At 39.1% G+C, this 22,505-nt stretch overlaps 3 protein-coding genes across 3 annotated transcripts; all 3 read right to left on the reverse strand.

Moving 5' to 3' along the window:
• Window positions 1-4,922: 4,922 nt before the first annotated feature.
• On the reverse strand, window positions 4,923-6,098 carry LOC121757563. Its single transcript, XM_042153090.1, has 3 exons — window positions 5,892-6,098; window positions 5,524-5,838; window positions 4,923-5,408 (listed from the first exon to the last, which is right to left on the reverse strand). The coding sequence occupies exons 1-3, from the start codon at window positions 6,096-6,098 to the stop codon at window positions 4,923-4,925; spliced, it is 1,008 nt and encodes a 335-aa protein (XP_042009024.1).
• Window positions 6,099-6,431: 333 nt separating this feature from the next.
• On the reverse strand, window positions 6,432-7,484 carry LOC121757564. The gene has a single exon (XM_042153091.1). It carries the CDS (start codon window positions 7,482-7,484, stop codon window positions 6,432-6,434), a length of 1,053 nt encoding a protein of 350 aa, XP_042009025.1.
• Window positions 7,485-11,705: 4,221 nt separating this feature from the next.
• On the reverse strand, window positions 11,706-13,127 carry LOC121758202 (2-methylene-furan-3-one reductase-like). Its single transcript, XM_042153623.1, has 3 exons — window positions 12,798-13,127; window positions 12,233-12,713; window positions 11,706-12,138 (listed from the first exon to the last, which is right to left on the reverse strand). The coding sequence occupies exons 1-3, from the start codon at window positions 12,975-12,977 to the stop codon at window positions 11,867-11,869; spliced, it is 933 nt and encodes a 310-aa protein (XP_042009557.1). The 5' UTR covers window positions 12,978-13,127; the 3' UTR covers window positions 11,706-11,866.
• Window positions 13,128-22,505: the final 9,378 nt, after the last annotated feature.

A 22,505-nucleotide genomic window follows, 5' to 3' on the forward strand; every position in this document is an offset into this window, starting at 1 on the left:
TTGCAGAATTCGTAAGCATCTTTATGAAGGGAAGGCCAATAGAACCCACTGTCAAGAACCTTCCTCGCCGTTTTCTTTGGACCAAAATGACCGCCACAAGCTAGTGTGTGGCAGTGGACCAGCACGTCCTCTTATTCCCACTCGGGTATATAGCGACGGATGACTTGATCAGCTCCCATTTTCTACAAATATGGATCGTCCCAGTAGAAGTAGTGGGAGTCGCTCTTGATTTTCTGCTTCTGTGCTCTCGTTACCTCAGCATTCGTGGGCAGTTCGCCCCCTACCAAATAGTTGGCCATATCAGCAAACCATGGCTCTCTCTTCTGTTGGATCTCCTTCCCTTGATCAGTTCGGTTTATCCTCTCATCCTGGTTGATCCGGTACAGATGTTCTTCAGGGAATGCGTCAGAGATGTCTTCACCGTTATCCTCTTGCATAATTCGGCTCAGGTGATCAGCCACCCTGTTCTCCGTGCCTTTCTTGTCTACTGCCTCCCAGTCAAATTCTTGCAGCAGGAGCACCCATCTGATCAAGCGCGGCTTCGACTCTTTCTTGGTTATGAGGTATTTGATAGCCACGTGATCTGTGTAAACAATCACCCTTGAACCCACCCAGCAAGTAGGGTCTGAAGTTTTTGAAGGCGTAGACCACTGATAGCATTTCCTTCTCTGTAATATCATAGTTTTTCTGCGCTTGATTGAGGGTCTTTGAAGCGTAGAATATGACATAGCTTTTCCCATCGATCTTTTGGCCCAGAACCGCTCCTACCTCGTATTCGCTTCCGTCGCACATCACCTCGAAGGGGTGACTCCAGTTGGGGGCGCGGATAATCGGTGAACTGATCAATTTGTCCTTCAAGATCTGAAAGGCGGCTTTGCAGGTATCGGCAAACTCAAACTCCACGTCATTTTGGAGCAACCTTGTCAAGGGCTGGGCAATTTTCGCAAAATCTTTGATGAAGCATCTGTAAAAGTCCGCATGGCCCAGGAAAGCTCGGATTTCTTTCTGATTGGTTGTGTATGGAAGCTTCGCAATAACAGCCACCTTGGCTTGATCAACTTCAATCCCCCTGCTTGACACAACATGGCCCAGTACGATGCCCTCAGTTACCATGAAATGGCACTTCCCAAAATTCATGACCAGGTCTTTCTGTCGGCATCTCTCCAGCACTCTGTTCAGGCTATGGAGCCCTTGCTCAAACGTGTCCCCACAGACGGTAAAGTCGTCCATGAAGATCTCAATGCAATCTTCTAACAAGTCGGAGAAGATGCTCATCATGCATCTCTGGAAAGTACCTGGGGCATTGCAGAGTTCGAACGACATTCTTCTACAAGCGTAGGTGCCGAAGGGGGCATGTGAATGTGGTCTTCTCTCGATCATCTAGGTTTACCGCAATTTGGAAGTAGCCGCTATACCCGTCAAGGAAGCTGAAGTATTGCTTCCCGGCTAATCTCTCGAGCATTTGGTCAATGAACGGCAGCGGGAAATGATCCTTCTTAGTGGCAGCATTCAGCTTTCTGTAGCCTATGCACATTCTCCATCCAGTGACGGGCCTCATTGGGATCAGCTCGTTCTTCTCATTTTTTACCACTTGGATTCCACCCTTCTTTGGCACCATGTGAACTGGACTGACCCAGTTGATATCCGGAATGGAGTAAATAATTCCTATGGAGACCAGCTTGACTATCTCGAGCACTTCCTCCCTCATATTGGGGTTGAGTTTGCGCTGCTGATCACGATGGGGCTTTGCTCCTTCCTCTAACCGGATGTGGTGCATGCATAGATCTGGGCTAATTCCCACCAAGTCCGTCAATTTCCACCCTATTGCCTTCTGATTGCGCCTCAACACCTCCAGTAATTGTACTTCCTGCCTCTGGGTCAACTAGTTGTTGATGATTACTGGCAGCGTTTCATTCTCTCCCATGTAGGCGTACTTCAAATGCGCTGGAAGCGGCTTCAATTCTTTCGCAGGCATGGGTACTTCAGTCGGCAGAGGATTCTCGTCTGCTTCTCTTCTCAGTGGAGTGCCTTGATCAGGCAGCTTCTCGATTCTTGAAAGTTGAGCGATCCTGCTTGACCCAACTGGCTGCGGTCGCTCACAGAAGTCCATTTCCGCTTTCGCGATGGCTTGATCATCCATCTCGCCAACTTTCATAGCCTCGTACCAGTCAGCGATTTTTTTCTCAATCTCTTCGTCTGCTGCGGAGTCTGTGAATTGTCTCTGCAGGAACTCCTCTTCTAGATACTATTGCACCAGAGGCTCGGTTATGTCCACCGAGTGCACGTTCTCACTGTCCCTCGGCCTTTTTATCGCTTCGTCGATGTTGAAAGTGAATTGTTCTCCATTGAAATCCAGACTGATCGTCCCATTGCAGACGTCGATTATTGTGCTGGCTGTAGACAGGAACGGTCTACGACTCCGCTGGACTCCTTCGCTACTGGCTCTGTCATTTTGATGATGAAGAAGTCGGTTGGGTATAGGAAATTGTTCACCTTTACTATCATATCTTCAAGAATTCCCTTGGGGTGAATGCAAGACCTGTCGGCTATCTGTATCATGATTTCGGTGTCGCCAAGCTTATCATCTCCCGGATTTTTGTATATAGAATATTGCAGTACATTGATAGAAGCCCCTAAATTGCACATTGTGTGTTCCACTTGAATGCCTCCAATTGAGATTGGGAGTGTGAACATCCCTGGGTCGGTCTTCTTTGATGGGAGGTCACCCCGCTGGATCACTGCAGAGACATTCTCCTTCTAACCATCCTTCCTTCTTCAGTGACCCTTCCTGCCAGGTAGTCTTGGACAAATTTACTGATAGGGAGAATCTTCAACGCCGTCACGAGTGGCACTTTGACTTCCACGTCCTTGAATAAACTGGCCACCTCAATCATGGCATCTCTCTTCCTTGTAATCATGTCGCGGTAGAGGTAGGGCTTGGCCTTCTCAGTTTCCTAGCCTTGACCTCCTCCTGAGGTCACACCGCATACTTTCGCTTTTCCCTTATCTTTTCCTCCGGCGGCTTGATCAAGGGAACTGGACTCTGCTCCTTCTTCGCGGCTCTGTCCGAATGTAGACATTGGGCAACTTGCAGGTGGAAGGGGGCTTTGATATACCTTCCCTGACCTCAGGGAGACCTTGCTGATGTTCTCTCGCCTAGTAGGTTGCAACGTAGCAGGGATCTTTCCTTCAATTCCTCTCAGTTCCCCTAGTGACATGGCAACTTGAGAAAGTTGCTTTGTAAGCATGTCCAGAGCTGCCCTCTGTTCCTTCCGTGCCTCCTGGATTTCACACATCGCATCATTTGGATGGTGCGGAGCCATAACCTCTCCTGGACCTTCATTAGCGTGCCTGTTATATCTGTGATTTGAGGGCCTCCGCCGTGGCTAGGCTGAGGATAGTCCGACTTCCCATAGTGCTCAGATTGATACTGGGGCTGATGGTATGGTTGGTTCGCTTGGTGTTGTTGGTTTCCTCTTTGATATGGAGGAATATAGCTCACCACCTGGTTGTTTGGTTGTCTCCCGGAGTTGCTTAACTGGGGGTCTTGATGTCTGTATCCCCAGTTCCCTTCTTGTTGTCTTCCCGACCAGTTAGGCTGACTTCCGCTGGACCAGTTAGATACTCTTGCACCAGAGGATCGGTTATGTCCACCGAGTGCACGTTCACACTGTCCCTCGGACTCTTCATCGCTTCGTCGATGTTGAAAATGAATTTTTCTCCATTGAAATCCAGACTGATCATCCCATTGCGGACATCAATTATTGTGCTGGCTGTAGACAGGAACGATCTTCCCAATAGGACTCCACTGAACTCCTTCGTGCTGGCTCTGTCATTTTGATGACGAAGAAGTCGGCTGGGTAGAGGAAATTGTTCACCTTTACTATCACATCTTCAAGAATTCCCTCAGGGTGAATGCAAAACATGTCGGCTAGTTGTATCATGATGTCGGTGTTGATAAGCTTAGTCTGTCCCAGCTTCTTGTATATAGAATATGGCAGTACATTGATAAAAAGCCCTTAAATCGCATATTGGGTGTTCCACTTGAATGCCTCCAATTGAGATTGGGAGTGTGAACATCCCTGGGTCGGTCTTCTTTGATGGGAGGTCAATCCGCTGGATCACTGCACAGACATTCTCCTCTGTAACCATCCTTCCTTCTTCAGTGACCCTTCCTTCCAGGTAGTCTTTGACAAATTTACCGATATGGGGCATCTTCAACGCCGTCAGAAGTGGCACTTTGACTTCCACGTCCTTGAATAAACTGGCCACATCAATCATGGCATCTCTCTTCCTTGTAATCATGCCGCGGTAGGGGTAGGGCTTGGCCTTCTCAGTTTCCTCGCCTTGACCTCCTCCTGAGGTCTCGCCGCATACTTTCGCTTTTCCCTTATCCTTTCCTCCGGCAGCTTGATCAAGGGAACTGGACTCTACTACTTCTTCGCGGCTCTGTCCAAATGTAGACATTGGGGAACTTGCAGGTGGAAGGGGGCTTTGATATACCATCCCTGACCTCAGGGAGACCTTGCTGATGTTCTCTCGCCTAGTAGGTTGCAACGTAGCAGGGATCTTTCCTTCATTTCCTCTCAGTTCCCCTAGTGACATGGCAACTTGAGAAAGTTGCTTTGTAAGCATGTCCAGAGCTGCCCTCTGTTCCTTCCGTGCCTCCTGGATTTCACACATCGCATCATTTGGATGGTGCGGAGCCATAACCTCTCCTGGACCTTCATTAGCATGCCTGTTATATCTGTGATTTGAGGGTCCTCCGCCGTGGCTGGGCTGAGCATAGTCCGACTGCCCATAGTGCTCAGATTGATACTGGGGCTGATGGTATGGTTGGTTCCCTTGGTGTTGTTGGTTTCCTCTTTGATGTGGCGGAATATAGCTCACCACCTGGTTGTTTGGTTGTCTCCCGGAGTTGCTTAACTGGGGTCCTTGATGTCTGTATCCCCAGTTCCCTTCTTGTTGTCTTCCCGACCAGTTGGGCTGACTTCTGCTGGACCAGTTAGATACTCTTGAACCAGAGGCTCGGTTATGTCCACCGAATGCACGTTCTCACTGTCCCTCGGACTTTTCATCACTTCGTCGATGTTGAAAGTGAATTGTTCTCCATTGAAATCCACACTGATCGTCCCATTGCGGATATCGATTATTGTGCTGGCTGTAGACAGGAACGATATTCCCAATAGGACTCCACTGGACTCCTTCGTTGTTGGCTCTGTCATTTTGATGACGAAGAAGTCGGCTGGGTAGAGGAAATTGTTCACCTTTACTATCACATCTTCAAGAATTCCCTCAGGGTGAATGCAAAACCTGTCGGCTAGTTGTATGATGATGTCGGTGTTGATAAGCTTAGTCTCTCCCAGCTTCTTGTATATAGAATATGGCAGTACATTGATAAAAAGCCCCTAAATCGCACATTGGGTGTTCCACTTGAATGCCTCCAATTGAGATTGGGAGTGTGAACATCCCTGGGTCGGTCTTCTTTGATGGGAGGTCACTCCGCTGGATCACTACACAGACATTCTCCTCTGTAACCATCCTTCCTTCTTGAGTGACCCTTCCTGCCAGGTAGTCTTTAACAAATTTACTGATAGGGGGCATCTTCAACGCCGTCAGAAGTGGCACTTTGACTTCCACATCCTTGAATAAACTGGCCACATCAATCATGGCATCTCTCTTCCTTGTAATCATGCCGCGGTAGGGGTAGGGCTTGGCCTTCTCAATTTCCTCGCCTTGACCTCCTCCTGAGGTCTCGCCGCATACCTTCGCTTTTTCCTTATCTCTTCCTCCGGCGGGTTGATCATGGGAACTGGACTGTGCTCCTTCTTCGTGGCTCTATCCAGATGTAGACACCGGGGAACTTGCAGGTGGAGCGGGCTTTGATATACCTTCCCTGACCTCAGGGAGACCTCACTGATGTTTTCTCGCCCAGTAGGCTGCACCGTAGCAGGGATCTTTCCTTCATTTCCTCTCAGCTCCCCTAGTGACATGGCAACTTGAGAAAGTTGCTTTGTAAGCATGTCCAGAGCTGCCCTTTGTTCCTTCCGTGCCACCTGGATTTCACGCATCGCATCATTTGGATGGTGCGGAGCCATAACCTCTCCTGGACCTTTATTAGCGTGCCTGTTAAAACTCTGATTTGAAGGTCCTCCACCGTAGCTGGGCTGAGGATAGTCCGATTGCCCATAGTGCTCAGATTGATACTGGGGCTGATGGTATGGTTGGTTCCCTTGGTGTTGTTAGTTTCCTCTTTGATGTGGCGAAATATAGCTCACCACCCGGTTATTTGGTTGTCTCCCAGAGTTGCTTGACTGGGGGCCTTGATGTCTATATCCCCAGTTCCCTTCTTGTTGTCTTCCCTACCAGTTGGGCTAACTTCCGCTGGACCAGTTACCCTTGGATCAGCCTGACCAGTTCCCTTGACCACTCTACCCTCTGTTTCCTCCAGTGTTCGGTATTTCTTGATTTCGAACAGGCCAATTGGGCTGCCCTTCGGAGGTTTTTTTCTGCTGTGTAGATGGTTGAGGTGGTTGTCTTGGGCTCTGATAATTCCACCTGAAATTTGGATGATCTCTCCATGGAGTATCCCTTTGTTTCTCTTGGACCCAGTGCCCTTCCGGGTTCCAATGGCCGACAGTGTTTACTTGATTCAAAGCTTCTGCTTCAGGAGGAAACTCGCAGTAGTAATAATGGTGCTCCTCCTGAGGTGGTGGCACTCTGGTCTTTTCCACTGCTTCTAGCAGCTTCCTCTCCATTTGCTCAAATCGAGCCTCCAACTTCTCGTCGCTTCGTGCTTCTACTGCGTGCACCGCTCCTCTTCTGTACTGGCCTCGAGAGGTCTCATATGATCTCTTTGCTTCGATCAATCTCTCCAGAATCCTCTTTGTTTGGCTGAATGGGGTTTTGGAGAAATCCCCTTGGGCAGCTAGATTGAGATCATTCTTGCTGTCCACCGTCAACCCACTATAAAAGGTTGAATAGACCTCCCGCTCTCCTATTTTGTGATTAGGACACGCTTGCAGCAGTCCCTGGAATCTGTCCCAATATTGCCCAAGAGGCTCATCGTACTCCTGCCTTGCCTCTGTAATTTCTCTCTTCAGGGAACTTGTCTTTGATGTTGGGAAGAAGCGGTCCAGGAAGATCATGCGGAACTCGGCCCAGGTTCTAATCGAGCTTTCTGGCAGCCTTGACAACCAGATTCCTGCATCACCCTTCAAAACAAAGGGTATCGCCTTGAGCATGTAATCTTCTGATGTGGATCCAGCTGGTACTGGTTGAATGTTACAATATCTGCAAAATTCCTCCAAAAAGGCATAAGGGCATTCCTTCAAGAGTCCGTAGAAATTTGACAACACCACGAGCACCCCTGATTTGATTGCGATTGCCCGTATTCCTGGGGTAACTGCGATGGCATGAGTGGGCTCCTTCTTGTCATGGGCGTGTAGGGAGCCAATTCCCCAATCATTGTCTACAACGGCCATCTTTGTTTCTACTTCCTCGAGTAGTGGTTTAGGTGGCGTGGACAACTCTTCTTCCTTCTCACTGGTCAGTTGCTCAGCAGTAGATGATGATGCGGCTGCTGCTAACGCGGCTCTGTATCGAGTGGTTACTACACTGGCCTCCTGGATTCGCCACTGAGCGTTTGTATTTCAGCAAATGAATGGTTGATTCCAGTGTCCTCCAAAGTGGTACCTTCTCATGAAAGGAAAGAAAAACAGATTAAAAAAAAGAAATAAAACTATTTACACCTATGCATTAAACACATCTTTGTAATAACACCATGCATCCCCGGCAACGGCGCCATTTGGAAAGAGGCAGAAGAGACCGATCAAGTTATATGGAAAGATAACCGATCGGGTGGATCAGTTTGCAAATGTCGTTGCGACTTGATCAAGGCGCCTCTCACCCTTTCAAAATTATTTATAACTCCCTAACATGCAACAGTAAACGGAAGTACGGGGTCGATCCCAAAGAGAAGCTGGTGCGTTGAGTGTGTGTTTAGTGAACAGGGTTTTGGCTGCGGCCACACTTTAAGTTGGGAATTTTAAACTACTGGATTAAGCTAGGCAGAATGTAAACTGTCTACTTGATCAAGTGACATATCATGCTGGAAAAAAGTGAACTGATCAGGTAAGCGACAAACTGAAATAAATGACTTAACTACCTAAGCTTGCTACGAATCTACGAAATACTTTGTCATTCAACATTATGCAGGTTCAAACAATGGATCTGGGAATTTAAAACTGAAACTAAGCTAGAACAGTCGACGAGATTTCCGAAAACATATAACTTTGATTCAAAACAATATTCAGAACAGAACTTGGAAAGTGCAGAAAACAAACAAGAATGAATTTTCAACTACGTAACAAACACGGAATTTAACTAAGTAACTAGAACTGAATTGTAAGAAAGCGATAAATCTAAAGGTCTTCGATCGGAAATGAAACGGCGCCGAACAGATCTGGGTTTCTCTGTCGCACTCCTTCTTACTCTCTAGCTAATCATTGCTAACTCTCTAAAAGGAACGAAACATAAGCTAAAAAGGAATGAACTAAAGGGCCGGAAGCTCTTTTCTAAGGCGATGCGTCCTCTATTTATAGACTCTTCATAACAAACTTCAGTTGTGATAACAACTTTGGTAGAGAATCTTCGTCCTTGCTGGAATTGCGCGTCTTATCCGTCGAGTAAGCTTATACGTGTCCCCTTTTCTGTTTCGCCGTTGTCCATGATAACCGATTGATGATCACTTTCCAGCGCATCGGTTATACGTGTCCTCTTTCTGTTTCGCAGTGGTGTCTGGCTAACTGCTTGCACATCAACTTGATCAACAAACACTGTTTTGGGCCTTTTTCGCCTTCTGCGACAACTTGATCAGTTTGACATTGCTGTCCTTGGTCAAGCGGCATTCCTGCACAATTAACACTCGATTTCCGTGTGAAACTGATCAAGTAGCCTAGATTTTACCCTCTTAACCGATGCATGAAATAGGCCTTATCAATGAACATTGGTGGGTTAAACGATGTGATTTGAAAGTAGAACAAACAAGAGCACCTGACTTAAAATAAATAAATAAACGATGTGATTTGAAAGTGGAACAAACAAGAGCACCTGACTTACCTAAAATGGATTAGACATGCATGAAAAATAAAAGGGGACCATATTTCCCTAACTAACCTAAAGGAATAAAGCTGAAAAAGCAACACAGTACAAAAGCAAAAAGTAAAATTCCACATAGGTATGCCTATGTTCCCTTGTAAATCTCACAAGGACGTTTGTCTCAGCCATTAGGCTTTCTAGGGACTTCTAGAATTTGGTTCGTGATGTACGCTGTCTTGATATAAGCCCTTGGGTATACCCAAGTTCTTTTGTATTTTGTTCTCCCCCACCCCGGCTTGCTACCTTGACTAGTTGATTATATCCCTCGGGCATTCCCGAGTTATGCTTGTATTTTTTTCTTAATTTTATTTGATTCATTTACACACAAAAAAAAAAGTAGAATCCCAAATCTAATTTCCTGAAATGATTTCTCTTCTTCATCTTCTTCAAACAACTAAGAATAGAGCATCTTAAGAACCGAAGACGAGCAACATGCAAGAAAACAGAGCATGCTTCGCACGAAATGTAAATACGAAATTTAAGACAAGCGTAAACTCTAAACTTGTATTTTACGCAATGTAACTAGATCTACAGAATCAAATAGAAATGAACAACGAATACAACAAGATCAACATAAACTTCCATAATGCAAGGATTATAAAATAACCAGCTTCAATCAACAAAATAACTTCTCAAATGTGAGTACAAAGACAAATAAGCTAAAAATAACCAAGTCTGGAGATCTGAATATGTAATATAAAGATAAAAACATTAAAAACTTGAAATAAGATTGTTTCGTGTTCCCTAGAGCAGTCAGTGGATCTAGCTGGCTAAGTAGACGACAACGGTGGATTTCCGGCTATGCTGGATCTTCCTTGAGCGAAGATGCAAGAAGCGCCATGGATTTGATGTGAATGGAAAGGATGATGGCGGACGCAGGATTTCAACTATGGGGGTTCCAATATCCGATTTACTATTAACAGTAGTAGAGTATTTTTCGATATTTATCACCGTAAATAGTTGTATACGGGTGGTACGAAGTTACGAGATATATAGATTAATAATGAGTGACGAATAATAAAAGGGTGGTGATAATAACTTCATCTACTTGTCCCACTAAATGTGAAACACTTGTTTTTCTGCACGAGATTTTATTTATTGTTATTTTTTTAGTAAAGTAAAAAATAATAAAGTAAAAGAGAGAAAAATATAGAGATGATTATGTTTCCATTTTAATGGAGTAATAAATATGGAGATTTTTTTATTGCAAATTGTGTGCGAAATAAAAAAATAAAATGAGAAGTGTTCTCCTCAAGATTTTATTTAAGTGTTATTTTTGAAGTTAGATAAAAAAAATTATAAAGTAAGAGAGAAAAAAAATAAAGATATGTTGTTTTCGTTAATGTGAAGTAATAAATAAAGTGACTTTTTTAATTGCAAGAAGTTAAAACTAAAAGCTTGTGTATTTATAAAGATGAGAAGTATTTATAAAAAATAAAATTCAGTGAAAAAACAACTATTTTTTGCATGTGAGAATGGAAGCACAAAACGAGCATAAATACACTCTAAGGGGGAATAGAACCTGGACCAGTTCAAAGGTAGACTAATGATTCAACCAGTTGAACCGATGGCCGTTTGGAACTACCTCTGAAACTAATGCTATATATACTAAAAGTGACGAAATTTGGGGGTTCCATGGGACCCCCAGGCCCCATTGTAGGTCCGCCAGTGGATGATACCTACTAACTACTCCCGAACTCCTACTTTTCCATGGTGATCTCCCTTTTATAGGATGGCTTTGGGCTCCAACCCCTGGGGATTTCTCTTGTGATTTGACGTTGGTTCCCTTGAAACAAGGGTGTATTCCTGGTCTTTTCCCTTCTTCATATTTCACTCGACATCAGGTCTCTTGAAATATTTCTTCTTGATCATTTGGCGGCATTTATGCAATTTTTACTCCATTTTGCTTCATCTGCATCTACTGTATACTCGGTAACTGATCCAGCGGCCATCATGCGCACTTAGACTCACGATTCGTGCATTATCTCGCCAAAAACATGTAATATCACCCAAAAATGAAGAAGTCTTTGGTAATAATATCTAAATTAAGTTACATCAATTGATCGAGCACAAAGCATAATGCAGTTCCATAATTTCATGGTTAACATTGCTAATATACCAAATAGTATTGCGGTCTAATTCCACTAATATATACACTCATTGGATTCGAATTAATCCAAAATATTATCCTTGTAGTAATAGATACATGATTATGTAAGTTTAATAGAAACTTTAAATATGAATCTTAGGCCCAGTTCGGCTGCATATATGAAGTGTCAAGATCAGGTTAAGCCTAGGTATTTTAGTAAATATACATTGTCTTGGAATTATTTAATATTTCAAACCAGACATGCATTGAATTATATTAAAATTGACATTCCAACCAAACAATATTTTTTTAGTGTAAGATTGAGTGATGGCTTATCTTAAATTATATCTTGCTACTATTTAATCTTGAAAACCGAACACCACCTTAGTGTCCACTAAATTCTTTACTCGTGATTTCAATGATGATGACCAATTATCCCTTATTACAACACTGAAAGTAGTCAAGAAAAGTGTTATTTTTGGAACAGCAGGGGACCTTGTTGCAACAAAAAAGAAAAGAAAACAACATATAGAGAGTTATTTTATTGAACATGAGAATGTAGACATAATATATAGTGGAAGTGGAAGTGGATGATGGGAGGGTAGTAGTAGTTTGTTCCTAAGCAATGGGATGCACGACGACCTTTCCAGTAGCATGGTTGGTCTCAATATGCGCAAAAGCATCCTCGACCTTATCGAAAGGGAAGGGTCCTTTTGGGTCTAGCACGGGCTTGACTTTGCCGCTGTCCAAATAGGGATTCAATTTATTCAAATATTCTCCGCTAGCATTGAGTGAATATGCAAAGGCAGGGGGCGCGACGGCAACCCCAACAGCTACGACCACGGCTGAACCTCCTTCCTTGAGAACCTTGACCGCCTTATCCGGTTGGCCTAATAGTATATATAATGAAGTATGGAATTAACTAATTAGTAGAAGAAATCAAGCATATGTAATGCAATTGAATGTAGTATGAATTTGTGTTACCAATAGTGTCATAAACCAAGTCATATTTGTGAGGCAAATCCTCGAAATTGTGTTGGGTATAATCAATAGCCAAATCAGCTCCCAAAGACTTCAAAAGGTCCAACTTGGGAGTGCTGGAAGTAGCAGCAACATGTGAAGCACCAAACACATGCTTTGCAAGCTGAATGACCAGGGATCCTACACCGCCGGCTCCTCCGAGAACAAGGATGGATTTCCCCTCGGAAAACTTGGCGGTTTCGAGACCGCCGTAGGCAGTCTGAATGGCGAGAGGGAGAGAAGCAGCCTCCACAAAATTAAGATTCTTAGGCTTTACAGCCAACAATCTCTCCTCAGTGATGGTGTATTCAGCAAGACTTCCCAACTGCTTCATTCCAGCATATGGATCGTTGATGTCTCCATACACTTCATCTCCTTCTTTGAAACTCTCCACTTTGCTCCCAACTTTCACCACCACTCCCGCAGCATCAAACCCGGGAATAATCTGCACATAATTTTTTTCTAATCATAAATATAATAATCAAATTGAATTTGAGGAGTTAATTACATTGAACAAACTATTACTTACAGGAAGAGGTGAATCGTAGGCACCGAAGGCGCCGCCGCGCCTCTTGTAATCAACGGGGTTCAGCGCCGCCGCCACCACTTTGATTAGGACCTGATCCTCCTTCAGCTCTGGAACCGCCACGTCGGATTCCAGCTTCAACACCTCCGGACCACCGTATTGTTTGTAAGACCACGCCTTCATTTTCCTAATTTCAATTTTTTTTTTTTATCTCAGTACTCACTGATGATATATTCCTCCTTCCCTTTGGCCTTTATTTATACATTTCTTAAATTTGGGGGAGAGTGGGGCGACGGTATTTTCTAATGATTTACCGTTGATTATTCGTAGTGGGAGATATTAGTGGTATTTTCCGAGAAGCATCGTCAATTTTTTTGGTCTCGATTGTCTGTCTGTAAAGCTATTTTATTCGAGAAGCCGCCTTTGGCTTAGGACATGGTGATTAAATTTTATGTGGGTTATTATAACTTATAATTATATGGGTTAAATTTTATTTGTGTTCCATTTTTTTATTTTTATTTTGCCTCCTCCTTTATTAATTGTCTCATTTTACTTTTACTATTTTTGTAATAAACTGCATATTTCACTAATTTATTTCCCTTCACATTATATTATAAAATTAATAATTCTCCGTCCCTAAAATATAGACAACATTTGAAATGACACATGTTTTAATATACAATTGGTAAAGTAAGAGAAAGATAAAAAAAAATGATTGGAGTATTACTAGTGAAGAATGGACCCACCTCATTAGAGAGAGAAAAAGTTTCCTTAAATAGAATTAGTTTATGTTTAAGGGACTTCCCAAAATGACATTTTTAAGGGACGAAGAGAGTATATAAAAGTAAAATCCACGTACCACTAACTTTTTCAACTCTCTTTCCTTTACATTGCTTCAAATCTATGTCGGGCTAAAGTGAGACACATATTGGGGACCGAGAGAGTATATCGATATTTTATAGTTAATGTATTTAAGGTTTATTCATATTAATAACTTTTTACTAAAAACATTACTCCCTCCGTCCCACAATAAGAGTCGTATTTGGTTAAGGAACGAGTTTTAAGAAATGCAAAGAAAAGTGGGTTGAATAAGTTAGTGGAATATGAGTTCCACTTATATATATTAGTTTTATAATAAAATGTGAGTGGAATAAGTTGGTGGAATGTGGGGCCTATTTACCATTTATGATAAAAGTGAAATAAGATTCTTATTGTGGGACGGGAAATGGCAAAACACGACCCTTATTGTGGGACGGAGGGAGTATAATTTTTTTTATTATAATAAGTCTTATCTTATGTAAATTCTATTCATCTAATTTATAGGACTTTACTCGTCCCAGTTAATTTGAGTCATATTCCTTTTTTGTACGTCTCAACAAAGTTGAGTCATTTTCTTTTTTGACAAAAAAAAAACAAAATATCTAATCACTTTTTACTCCGTCACCTATTTTACTCTCTCCTATCTCTCCAACTTTTTTCATTTATCCTATACACAATTTCTTAATATTCTTATCTAAAATAAGTGACCCAACTTAGTTGGGGCGGAAGGTGTACTATAAAAAATAAAATTATTTCTATATATTTTAAAATTACATAGATATAGTTTAAGAACCCTATTTGGATGCACTTATTCAAAATTCTAGCCTAGTCAGTAAGTACTCCCTCAGTCTTATTAAAAATAAAACGTTTTCCTTTTGTGTTGTTCTATTGAAAATTAAATATTTCCTAAAATGGAAACAACACCATCTCTCTTTCTTTATTCTTTCTTCATTATCTCCCAAAATAACACTACCTAAAATTCTGTGTCGAAAAATAAATGTTTCACTTCTAAGAGTGTCCAAAATAGTGGAACAACCATTTTTTAACCCGAATGGGACCGTTAAAACTATCAAAATCGGGTTAAAACCGTTTAAAAATTTACGGAATTGTTAGTTTAGGACCAATTGTGATCCGAATTGAAATGTTCAGGATGCAAAAATTCAAAAGATAAAGTATAGCACCAAAATCATAAAATGAGCATATATTCAAGACCAGTTTTGACCTTTACTATTTAATAAATTATGCCACTTATATTATATAATTCTTCAAACAGAAATACATACTCAACAGAAGTATCACTTTGAACGGACTTAATTCAACAATGAAATTAATTCCCACCTCCATTCTTAAATTCTTAAAAGCTTCAATAAATTCATATGCATCAACTTTAGAGGTTTAATGTAATTCTCTACCAAGTGGAAGAAACAAACACACCACCATCATTTTACTCATTTTGGATTCAAAACTCACCACCATCTTTTTACTCCTTCCGTTAGGACTGTCAAAATGGATATCGGGTATTGGATACCCGATACCCAAACCCGAAAAAATCGGGTAATTGGATATCCGATACCCGAAAAATCGGGTTTCGGGTCGGGTAATACCCGAAAATCCGAAAAAATATATAATTTTAATAATGATTTATTTAATTTATCAATTTATTATTTACTTATTGACTTTGACTCAATTAATTAATTTGACTCAATTAATGAATTTGAATTTAGATGGAGAATGATGGATTTTGGATGTAGAATGAATGAATGATAGATTTTGGATGAAGAATGTTAATTTTTTCTCCAAATTGACTGTTAGACTATGTTATATTGTTATGTCACTTGAACTTATGTTACTTATGGATAATGGATTGGAGATCATGACTTCATTGACTTGTGACGTTTTGAATTATGAATCTTTGATAGTTATTGTGTATGTTATAACTTATATTGTTATAACTTGTGAATTGTGATTGGAAAATTATCACTTTGAATGTTGTGTTGTTATTAGGATTAGGAACTTATAGAATTTGGAATTTGTAAGTATTTAATAGGTTGGAACTTGGGAAAAATATGTAAAAACAAAGAATTTTTTTTAAAAAATCGGGATTGGGGTACCCGATTTTTCGGGACTGGATACCCGAAATTATTTTTGGATCGGGTATCGGGTAGCAAATTTTGGGTTTTTCGGGATCGGGTACCCTAAAATTTCGGGTCGGGTACCCGCGGGTACTCGATTTGACAGCCCTACCTTCCGTCCTCAATTAGGAATCTCATTTTAGTTCGGCACAAATTTTAAAAAATAATTAAAAAAAAGTTGATAAAAAAGATAGTGGAATGTGAGACCATTTTTTATGTATATTAGTTTTATAATAAAATATGAGTAGAATTAGTTAGTAGAATGTAGGGTCTAACTACCATTTACAGAAACAATGAACTGATACTCCTAATAGCTAACGAAGGGAGTATGAGTTAATAAACTCGCTAATCTTCAGTAAATTGATATTTATTAATATTTTAAAAACACGTAGGCATGTATATGTCATGATCCAAAATACCATAAACTGAAGCATCTAAGGGGCTTTCGGAATACGGCTCTTGGCTGGCTCGGACTCTGTCCTGGCGGGATGAGCCGATAGGGAGCCGGCGTTGCAGCTAGCCCGTCTCGCCAAGCGCATTGGGGGGAGGGGAAGGGGATGGTCCAGCGTGCCATGCGCCCCCTCCCTAGGCACACTGGCAATGGGCAGTGACGCCCATTCACCGGCCTGCGAGTGGCCGTCTAAATTTGACTGTTTAAAAATGTTTATTTTTTAAAAAATCAACAAAATTAGAGAAAAAAATCCACATCAGCAAAAATTAGCCGTTTCTAACCATTTTTTTCAAATCTTTTTTCTCATTTTTTTATATCCCAAAAATCACCAATAAATACCTTATTTCATCACATCATTTTTCTCACACCAAAAGTCTCTACAATCTTCATCTATCTCATTGTGCAAATTTTTCCGGTGTAGGAAGCCAAGGGCAAGGCCACGGGCAACGAGAAGGCCCATGTCCATAAGATTGGGGGAACAAGAAGGTGTTTAGAGCTCGAGGAAGGGGACGAGGCGAATCAAACCAGACGGCCCCCACCCAAGGGCCGGATAAAACATTATATCCATGTTTTCAACGGCCATGATTACTTAGGCCTGTCAAACCGGGTACCCAATCCCGAATTTCTCAAAATCTAATATCCGATACCCGATCCGAAAATAATTTCGGGTACCCAGATACTCGACTCGTGTATCTAGTCCCGAAAAATCGGGTATCCAATCCCGATTGTGAATTTTTTTAATATTTTTTTAATTATTTTTTTAAAAAAATTAACTACAAAATTTTAGAAACACAAACTTATAGTTCGAATTTGATACAAACTTGAAGAAACTTATAGTTCGAATTTGATACAAACTTGAAGTAGTTCGAGTTTAAGATAAAAAAAACTACTACAAATTATTAAAAATAAAAAATTCATATCATTCATCTATAATAAACATCACAATTCATACCTTAACCCTAAATGTAACTTAAGAGTGAAGGATTTCGGGAGTACATTTAATTTTTTAAATAATAAAATAGATACATAATTTATTAAATTTAAAATAAATTTAAAAAAATCGGGTAATTCGGGTAATTTGGGTATACCCGATCGGATATCGGGTTACCCGATACCCAATAATCCAAAAATCCTATACCCGAACCCGATCCTGAAACCCGAAAAATCGGGTATTGGGTATCTAATTACCCGATATTTCGGGTTTGGATATCGGGTATCCAATTCCCAATATCCATTTTGACAGCCCTAATTACCAACACTTTCCGTATGACGCCTTGCCAATTAACAGCACATAACGAAGGAATTGAGCTTCTTATGGCTCAATTGGGATTTCCACCACAACCAGCCAATAGAGTAATTTTTTAGGATTTTCATTGTGTAATTTTTTAATTTCTAGGATTTTAATTATTTATTTTTAAGTATGCAATTTGTAATTTTTTATTTTTTGGATTTTAATTATGTATTTTTAGTTATGCAATTTTTAATTTTTAGGATTTTAATTTATAATTTTTTATTTTTTAGGATTTTCATTGTGTAATTTTTTAATATGTAGTAGTATTTTCATGACCGTCAAACTTTTCATTCCGTCTATGAAATAATGTCCATACTTGCCTTTTCCATTTCTAGTAAGTGGTCTCACTTTCCACTAACTCATTATACTCACAATCTATTGTTAAAACTAATACTCCCTCCGTCCCACGTTACTTGAACTGTTCCTTTTCGGCCTGTGATTCAAGAAAGTTGTGTTTAGTGATTTAAATAAAGTAGAAGAGAAAATAAAATAAGAGATTGATGAGAGAATAAAGTAAAAGAAAAAATAAAGTAGTTGTAATAGATGTTCTATTTTTTGCCAAAAAAAGAAATGACTCAAGTAACTCGGGACAACCCAAAATGAATTACAACTCAAGTAACTTGGGACAGCAGGGGTATATGAAAGTGGGATCCATACTTTTCTAGTTACTTTTCTTTACATTTTTTAAAACTCGCACTGAGTCAAAGTGAGATTTTAAATTGTGAATGGAGCGAGTAATTTTTAATGTTTAGTTACAGTTTTTAGAGGGATAGAAGAGTCTGGACTTGGACCCTTCACCGGAGAAAGAATGCAAAAGAAAGAGGAATCATTTGGGGAATTCCTACGGACCGTGAATTATATAGTTTTGACTTTTTAATGAAAATAAGAGTGATATGAGAATGTGGTCTCTCTTTTTAGGTGTGGAATTTTTATCTGCAGGCGGCCAAGCGATGTAAAAATGAAAATGCAACATCGGAATCTAGACGTATGGCCAGAGGAATCTGACCCTGCCCAAGCAAAACTGCTGAGTAGGCTATACTTTAAAGAAGACTCAATACATAGAGACTCTTCATATTAAGCATTGATGGGATTTGAGATAAAATTTACTTTTAACAAGGAGAAACTGAAGATGGTAGAATACCTAAGCTACAAGATCTCCTTTAGCCATTGGTACTATTGATGTGAACCAGTGGAAACTACGAAATCAACTACTCCCTCCGTTCCACTCTAAGCACTGGCGTATGCAGCATTTTGGTTTCGGGGGTATGAAAAAATATTCGAACAATCTTTTTCATTGTCTTAAATACAAATGTCTTGTATAGACGCAAATACAATGATTAAACAAGAAATTATATAGTTTAGAAATAATTTTTTTGGACATAAAATATTTGAGTAAGTTTTAATCACTTTTTATAAGATAGTACTAGTTTTTAGAAGTGAACCTTGTGAACATAAATAATTTAAGCAAAATGTCTATTATTATAGATATTTTATTAGTTATAAATGTTTCATATAGATATGAATATAATTGCTACACAATTGAAAAAAATAGTTTATAAGTAATTTTTATATTATTTGAGAATTAGATCAGGAAGTATATGAACTTATTATTTCGATTGTTTTAGCAAAAAAAAAATACATCTATTCTTTCAATTGTTTGAATAAAGCTAAAAAAAGTAAATCGATTATTTTAAAGAAGTAAAAGGCTATAGAACTTTTAATTGTTTGAATAAAATAAAACATGAAAAAAGGTAAACAAATTGTATCAACAAAACAAAACAGAAAGAGATTTGAAATAAGTAAAATGATATAGAAACTTTAATTGTTAGAATAAAAGAATTGAGAAAAAAAGGTGTAGAAATGAAACATAAAAGAATTGAGAAAAAAAAGCAGGATCATCTATGTTATTTCCTACTCCATCTCCTACTACGTACACATAACCATGAGAGATGGACAATATAGAAATCAAAGAATGAAGAGAAAAAAGGTGTAGAAATCAAAACAAAAAAATTCCTACTCCATCTCCTACTACATACACACAACCATGAGAGATGGACAGTATAGAAATCAAAGAATGAAGAGAAAAAAGGTGTAGAAATCAAAACAAAAAAAATATCTGAGAGGATTCAAACTCAGGACCTAGGCTTTGAAAATGGAGAGCACAATCACTTGACCGAAGAAGTCTTTTAATAAAAGTACCTCATTACACGATATTAGTATTCTAATTTGGGGGTACAGTTGTACCCCTTGTTCTAAGGTGGATACGCCACTGACTCTAAGCGACACATTTTCCTATTTTGGATGTCCCACTCTAAATGACATATTTTTAAAATTAAAAACATCAATTTCTCTACTTTTTTCCTCTCTCTTACTTTATTCTCTCTACTTAACTCACAAAATAACACTATATAAAATCCCATGTTATTTAAAGTGAGACGGAGGGAGTATATGGGTTTGCTTTTTCCATGGCTCAGTGCACATTAAGGTTTTTCATTATCTAATGGCTTAATTGGCATATCCAAAATGGGATTTCAATCCAAAATTAAAACTGTACTTCCACCATGTACTAATGAATATCCTATTTTTCACTGATTCGGGTTTATAAAATTATTAACTTTATAAAAGAAAGTGATATAAAAGAAAGTGATAGTAAAAATTAGTGGACATAAGTTCTAATTTTATATTATTAATTCTATAATAAAATATTAATAAAGTTAGTGGAAAAATAATTAAAATTTCTATATAATTTAAGTGTAGGTTATTTTTCGTTTTAGATAATTTGTTAAAATAAAAATAGTATAAACTCCAAGTAACATTCCAAACGGTCAACACTTACTATCGGAAGAAACAACAAAACTATATTAATGGATAATTCTTGAAGAAAAGTAATGTCCAGATACATGGTCCGCTGGCAATATAGAAAAGTTCTCTAGTAGTCAATTATTCAACAGTCTTAGTCCAAACATAAATTAAGTTTGGTGGAGCCAAACAAAACAAAACAAAAAAGTTATAATACCAATATGATACTCAGATACCCCTGCATTCTATTAGAGTGACCACAGTAGATCAGTCGCGGCGTAGCCGCGGCAGTCTATTGCAAGCCGGAGGGGCGCCGCGGCGCATGGGGTACAACCAAGTACCCGGCGGAGCCGTGTGGCGAGCGGCAGGCGAAACGACGGTGCCGCAACGGTCTATTGCGAGCCGCGCAACTGCTGCGGCGGTATTGTCTTTAATTAATTTTTTAATTTTTATCTATTAAATATCTATTCTCAACTAATTTTTTTCATTCTATTCCATTCTATTTATTTTTATCCAATTAATTTTATTCTAGTCCAATTAAAATACGCCAACAATTAAAAAAATGTGAGGTGTGGCTGAGGCGTGGCTGTGGCGAGGTTGTGACGTGACTTTCCAAGTTTTATGTAGATGAGACATGGCTGTGATGACTAGGTAGACAATTTTTTTGGTGGTTGAAGTGTGGCTGTTCCACTATTTTGGACACTCTTAGAAATGAAACATTTATTTTTCGACACAGAATTTTAGGTAGTGTTATTTTGTGAGATAATGAAGAAAGAATAAAGAAAGAGAGATGATGTTCTTTCCATTTTAGGAAATATTTAATTTTTAATAGAACAACCCAAAAAGGAAAACATTTTATTTTTAATAAGACGGAGGGAATACTTACCTACGAGGCTAGAATTTGCTCGTCAAGAACAAGTGCATCCAAATAGAGTTCTTAAACTATAACTATGTAATTTTAAAATATATAGAAATAATTCTATTTTTTATAGTACACCTTCCGCCCCAATATTTTGGATAAGAATATTAAGAAATTGTGTTAAATGATTGAAATTAATAAAATAAAATAGAAGAAATGAAAAAAGTTGGAGAGATAGGAGAGAGTAAAATAGGTGACGGAGTAAAAAGTGATTAGATATTTTGTTTTTTTTTTTATCAAAAAAGAAAATGACTCAACTTTGTTGAGACGTACCAAAAAGGAATATGACTCAACTTAACTGGGACGAGTAAAGTCCTATAAATTAGATGAATAGAATTTACATAAGATAAGACTTATTATAATAAAAAAATTATACTCCCTCCGTCCCACAATAAGGATCGTGTTTTGCCATTTCCCGTCCCACAATAAGAATCTTATTTCACTTTTATCATAAATGGTAAATAGGCCCCACATTCCACCAACTTATTCCACTCACATTTTATTATAAAACTAATATATATAAGTGGAACTCATATTCCACTAACTTATTCAACCCACTTTTCTTTGCATTTCTTAAAACCCGTTCCTTAACCAAATACGACTCTTATTGTGGGACGGAGGGAGTAATGTTTTTAGTAAAAAGTTATTAATATGAATAAACCTTAAATACATTAACTATAAAATATCGATATACTCTCTCGGTCCCCAATATGTGTCTCACTTTAGCCCGACATAGATTTGAAGCAATGTAAAGGAAAGAGAGTTGAAAAAGTTAGTGGTACGTGGATTTTACTTTTATATACTCTCTTCGTCCCTTAAAAATGTCATTTTGGGAAGTCCCTTAAACATAAACTAATTCTATTTAAGGAAACTTTTTCTCTCTCTAATGAGGTGGGTCCATTCTTCACTAGTAATACTCCAATCATTTTTTTTTATCTTTCTCTTACTTTACCAATTGTATATTAAAACATGTGTCATTTCAAATGTTGTCTATATTTTAGGGACGGAGAATTATTAATTTTATAATATAATGTGAAGGGAAATAAATTAGTGAAATATGCAGTTTATTACAAAAATAGTAAAAGTAAAATGAGACAATTAATAAAGGAGGAGGCAAAATAAAAATAAAAAAATGGAACACAAATAAAATTTAACCCATATAATTATAAGTTATAATAACCCACATAAAATTTAACCACCATGTCCTAAGCCAAAGGCGGCTTCTCGAATAAAATAGCTTTACAGACAGACAATCGAGACCAAAAAAATTGACGATGCTTCTCGGAAAATACCACTAATA

Source organism: Salvia splendens, chromosome 12, assembly GCF_004379255.2.
Source record: "Salvia splendens isolate huo1 chromosome 12, SspV2, whole genome shotgun sequence".
In the NCBI taxonomy this organism is placed as follows: Eukaryota; Viridiplantae; Streptophyta; class Magnoliopsida; order Lamiales; family Lamiaceae; genus Salvia; species Salvia splendens.